The sequence below is a fragment of the Engraulis encrasicolus genome, chromosome 7 (genome assembly GCF_034702125.1).
Source record: "Engraulis encrasicolus isolate BLACKSEA-1 chromosome 7, IST_EnEncr_1.0, whole genome shotgun sequence".
In the NCBI taxonomy this organism is placed as follows: Eukaryota; Metazoa; Chordata; class Actinopteri; order Clupeiformes; family Engraulidae; genus Engraulis; species Engraulis encrasicolus.
This window is the reverse complement of record NC_085863.1, coordinates 11,008,711-11,014,710: the sequence shown is the minus strand read 5'-3', so window position 1 is coordinate 11,014,710 and position 6,000 is coordinate 11,008,711. Positions and strand designations below refer to the sequence as shown.

Genomic DNA, 6,000 nt, shown 5'->3' with positions numbered 1-6,000 from the left:
CTCTCTCTCTCTCTCTCTCTCTCTCTCTCTCTCTCTCTCTCTCTCTCTCTCTCTCTCTCTCTCTGTGTCTCTGTCTCTCTCTCCCCCCTTCATAAATGTCTACAAAGACAAAATGTAAACAGATGTCCCCTGAATGTCATAATGCCCTACATAGTATATCCAAAATGTATAACATGTCAACATGTTAATGTTCGTAAGTGATGCTGATAAATCCCAATAGCAGCAGCCTGCATAATTGTCACAATAATAAGGGCATGTTGTCAGGCATGCCAACAGGGTGTGACAATGGGGTATGTTGTCCCGGGCCCAGGGAGATAGGGGGCCCAGAAATGGCTCCCCATTACATTGTATGTATTGGGTAGGGGGCCCTTTCACATGACTTTGTCCTGGGCTGTCAGCCCTGGACTGCCCTGGGCTGTCAGCGGCCCTGCATGCTGTGTTCACACAGCGCTATAAGGTGACCTGCTAGCTTGTGTGTGACCACACGTCATCCTAATGGCCCTCATTCTGGAACGTTTGTTCTGGGGGACTCATTGAGTTACGGTCTCCTCTGGAAGTGGAAAATCATGTTTGTGGCTCTAAGGCATTAGATTAAAAAGTGCTCTGCTCTCATGTGTGTGTGCCTGCCTGTCTGTCTCCAGGTTCGGATGGATCGGATGCGTGCCTGGTTCTTTGATGTGCATCAAAGCAGTCTGTCTGCCACCACCACCACCACAGCTGACACAGATGACCAGCGAAGCTCTCTCTGGCTGCCCAACTATAGCAGCTCAATCAATCATCAGCAGAAACGGCCATGGGAGACTTTGCGGAACATGCAGTTTGATTGAAAGTGACACCTTAAATGTGATTTCACCTGCAGTAGCAGAGCAGAAGCACACCTGAAGCTTTGCGTCCTCTCTCTGGGTGTGTGATCTGAGTGTGTGGTGCAGTTCTGTGTTTACTTAGCCAAGGCCACAGACTGGCAGCCAGGTGGATCTGAGGCCACACGGTGAGCCCGGATTCTGTTTGTGCCGTTTCAGGTCCCCTTGATGTATCTCTGGAGTTGGTCTCTCTGCAGAGCAAAGCAAGGCAATGGGTATGTTTTGGGTTTTTTGTGCATGAAAAGAAACATGCTGAGTTTAATATGGCAGTTGTAGGCTACTTAGCTCTTCTCTCTCTCTCTCTCTCTCTCTCTCTCTCTCTCTCTCTCTCTCTCTCTCTCTCTGTGTGTGTGTGTGTGTGTGTGTGTGTGTGTGTGTGTGTGTGTGTGTGTGTGTGTGTGTGTGTGTGTGTGTGCCACCCATACCGTTCTCTCCTAAACACAAAATAGAGAACGTTTGGAGGTCCCCGCCGGAGTCAGAATCCCCCTCGGGTGAACAACAGCAACAGCATGCGTTCGTAATTGGAATGCCACAGACCCTGCGCGCAGAGCCGCTGCCGCCCACGCTGAGCCGCTGCATGACTCTACCTGGCGCCCTGTTTCGACGGAAAGCTGGCGACACGCGCCGGTACCGGACAGCCGAATATGGCATCGCAGGTGCCATTAGCAACTCGGCGCTACAGGCAGTCGCGATAACTGCCACCACGGAGGAGCCCGGCGGCGTGGCGAAACTTTTGGAAACGCGCTATCAGCCAGAGCAGGTGCTGCTTCACAGCTTCGCCTACAACCGGGATTCTCAGTTCACTACGTCTCATACGTAAGTTCAACTGTTCTTTTACTTGCCTAGAATTCGTTTTGACCTGTTACCCGAATCTGATCCATGTGTGTAAGCAGATAAACGTAAGAACGCTCTCTCGCGCTCTCTCTCTCTCTCTCTCTCTCTCTCTCTCTCTCTCTCTCTCTCTCTCTCTCTCTCTCTCTCTCTCTCTCTCTCTCTCTCTCTCTCTCTCTGAAAGAAAGGCATGATGGCGTTTCAAAATTGTCATGTGGATGGAAGACTTTTTGCAACTGGTAGGCTAGTGCACTAATAGATTACGTTCAAAGGTTGTTCCCAAACAGCAGGCTATTTTTTCTCAAATGCCCACCTACAGACACACACACACACACACGCACGCACGCACGCACGCACGCACGCACACACACACACACACACACACACACACACACACACACACACACACACACACACACACACACACACACACACACACACACACACACACACATTCCCCATATTATGTACCCATATTTGTAATGAAAGCAAAACCTCATGGTGACTTTTGTGAGATTAAGGGTTATTATTATCATTATTATTATTATTATTATTATTATTATTATTATTCCTTGTTATTATTATTATTATTCCTTGTTATTCCTATCAGGCCTATAGCTACAATACGTCAGTCAGGGGATAGGCTAACACACCTGGAACTTCTGCTAATGTTGCCTTTGCTTTCTTCCTTTCCTGTCTTCCTTCTTGAGCTCTATCCACTCGTTTTCTTTTATTAAGTAAGTGATCATGTTTTGAATGCCCCCTCCTTGATTACTTACTCATGTCATCACTCATCCTTTCCCTCCCTTTATCGAGCTACCACAGCTGGGTTTTCAGTTTTCTCTTCATCACAGATATGTCCAGATATGTTTTTTCCTCCATTTACATTTTGTCTTCTCCACAGTTCTTAATTCACTCTTTTTATACCTTTTATGAAATGTGTGTGACAGGCAGCTACAACAAAGAAGCCCATTTCAAAATGGAGAGTCCCTTTTTATTCGCCATAGTTCTAGACAGATTTCTCCATGGTCAATTTTCACTCACTGCTCTGAAAAGAGGGGGAGGACAGGACCAGGGCCGCATTAACGCACAGGCTAGATATGGCTGCAGCCTAGGGCCCCCCACCTGCCATGGGCCCCCTGATTGGCCAAAACTGACAAATTGCAGAATTGTGACAAGCTGGAATATTGAAAATGCATCCGTCATGTTGAATACAGTTGGTAAATGTGTTATCCGTCATTCCTAGCTCATAATTATGACCATGTCTATGTAAATTTGTTGCTGAATTTGACTTCCAGGGGGGCCCACAGCAACCTGTAGCCTAGGGGCCCCAGGTGATCTTAATCCGGCCCTGGACAGGACACACATCCATCATCCATTGGGGAATTGGGAAACTGCTGCTTGATGATTTCTCAATCAATATCATCTGGTAGACAATATTAACTAGCACACAATATAAGACTGGAGGGGATATACTTCATTGACCTTTATGCCCCTCACATCATCAACTGTGGTGCTATGTTGTGAAAGTGTCATTCTAGGCTATACCTGTACTTCGATTCATCATGGTCCAATTTCTCACTCCTTGACAGATTTCTCAAATATTGATGTATAATATTGAAAGGTGTTTGAACACTACAGGGCCACAAAGCCACCACGGCTTACATTGATTGACCTGAATAAAGTGGCACATGAGCTTACATGGTTAACATTTAAAAAAAAATCTAAAACAAATAAAAGAGGGATTCATCATTGGCTTTTATGTCACTGGCATCATCAGCTGTAATATTATGTCATTGAGGTGTCACTCTAGGCTACCTGTACTTGGATTTACAATTCGATTTTTCTCTCCTTGACAGATTTCCTAAATATTGAAGTATGATACCTGAGCATGTAGGGCCACAAAGACACAGCTGAAACGTCAGTCATTTTGTGCACCAAAATAATAAAAAACCTCTAAAAAAGTTGCTGAGTGCTCCAGTCATCCCTGGGTCTAGTCACTGTGAAGTAGCCCAGTTTGTCTTAACTCTCTCCGTACACCCTCCGTAGCCTGGAGACCATGAGCCAGCGGCGCCACACCACGCTGCGGGAGAAGGGGCGTCGGCAGGCCGTGCGCGGCCCCGCCTACATGTTCAGCGAGCGGGCCACCAGCCTGTCGGCCGAGGAGGAGCGCTTCCTGGACGCCGCCGAGTACGGCAACATCCCCGTGGTGCGCAAGACGCTGGAGGAGTCCAAGACGCTCAACGTCAACTGCGTGGACTACATGGGCCAGAATGCATTGCAGCTGGCGGTGGGCAACGAGCACCTGGAGGTCACCGAGCTGCTGCTGAAGAAGGAGGGCCTGGCGCGGGTCGGGGACGCCCTGCTGCTGGCCATCAGCAAAGGTATTCACACACACACGGGTCGGGGACGCCCTGCTGCTGGCCATCAGCAAAGGTATTCGGTAACACTTTATTTTAGGGACACATCTATTAGCACTAATACATAAAATATTAATGCATGTGTAAGTAACTTGTAAGGCATGTACTAAGCAAAATAAGACAGTTGTTAAGCATGTATTCACAAATGTCTTGTTCATGCACAATAAGGGATTTATTACCAATATAACCTTAGTAAGGACCTAGTAGACCTAGATTTCTATTTATGTGTAAGCAGTAAGGGCCAGAATACAATGTGTATAAGCTCCTGGTACACTGTGTGAACAAACCCTGAACAGTGTGAAAACAGATGTGGAATAAGGGTCCCTATTCTAAAGTGATGCATTGCTCAGCCCAGATGGCTTAGGGCCCCCGCAGTGCCTAGCCCCCCCGTGAAGCAAAGTGTATGCTCATTTCAGATTCTACATCAGTCTCAGTAGGTATGAAGATCTCACTTATTCTACTCATTATGTTCATGAGTAATTGGAAGCATTATATAGCAAGGATTGGACGTAAAGTTATCAATGACGGTGGGTGGTGAGATGTCATTTTTTCATACACCAATTAGTTTTAATTGTAAAAACCCTACAATAAATGCAGAATATAACGATGAGTAATAGTTTGGAAGCGAAACTAAGCTATTCCTTTCTGATAAATAAGTTAATGTTTGAGAAACTTAGCTACAAGAAGTGCAGTGCATGATGGGTACGCCCTTAGTCAGAAATGCAATGCATGGCCAATGCAGCAATGATAATATTTCTGTTGTTACGTACATGGCAAATTGTTTGGATAGCAACTAAATTTCACAAGTGAGGGGAGGAGCTAAGGACGTAGGCTCAGAGCTGGGTAGGTTGTCTGTTGGCCTAGATTGCGTACCCATCATGCACTGCACTTCTTGAAGCTAATGTTCTCAAACATTCACTTAATTATCACAAAAGAGTAGTTTAGTTTTGCTTCAAAACTATTATTCTAATGTCCTGCATTTATTTTGGGTTTTTTTTACAATTAAAACTCAGTGGTACATGAAAAAAAATTACATCTCACCAACCCACCGCCATTGACAAGTGTACGTTAAATCCTTGCTATATATAGGCTCTTGTTACCTCTTCTCATTAATGTGAACAAGAGAAAACTAGATGACTCAGCTAGATAAGTGTTAATTATTTGATATACCCTTACACTTTGTAGATCAGTGGGGCTAGATAGTGCAGGCCTGGGTAGTGTTGGGGCCCTAGGACTTTGGTAGTGCAGAGGCCCTGAGCCATCTGGGCTGACCAATTCATCACTTTAGAATAGGGACCCTTATTCTGCATCTGTTTTCACACTGTTCAGGGTTTGTTCACACAGTGTGTCGGGAGCTTATACACATTGTATTCTGCCACTTACTACTTACTAATAAATAGAAATATAGGCTTACTGGTCCTTACTAAGGTTATATTAGTAATAAATCCCTACTTGGGCATGAACAAGACATTTGTGAATACATGCTTAACAACTGTCTTATTTTGCTTAGTACATGCCTTACAAGTTACTTACACAGGCATTAATATTGTATGTATTAGTGCTAAAAGATGTGTCCCTAAAATAAAGTGTTACCAGGTACACACACACGGGGAAACTTTCTGTAGCCCCCCTTAATGTGCACCATACCTCCTGTGGCACGCTGTAATAGACATTGAAAGTTAGCTACTATAGTACTACACTACTATGACAGTGCACGGGACCTTTAGTAATACATTACAACTTGGTCATTGCCATTCTGGTAACAGCTACTTTATAAAGCCGTGTCTTAGGGATTAAAGTACTTTTTGTAGTGACAGTGGACACTGTTGCTGGCCATCAGAAAAGGTAATCAGACACGGGGTAACTTTTTGCTTTTTGGGCTTATTGAC

General features: G+C 45.1%; 1 protein-coding gene across 1 annotated transcript in view; it reads left to right on the top strand.

The window, feature by feature from the left end:
- Nucleotides 1-266: 266 nt before the first annotated feature.
- LOC134453354 (short transient receptor potential channel 7-like) overlaps nt 267-6,000 on the top strand; it is a 30,076-nt gene continuing 24,342 nt past the window's right edge. Inside the window, exons 1-4 of the mRNA XM_063204231.1 lie at nt 267-290; nt 946-988; nt 1,310-1,676; nt 3,741-4,075. Coding sequence (XP_063060301.1) covers nt 267-290; nt 946-988; nt 1,310-1,676; nt 3,741-4,075 — 769 coding nt within the window. The remainder of the gene's footprint in view (nt 291-945; nt 989-1,309; nt 1,677-3,740; nt 4,076-6,000) is intronic.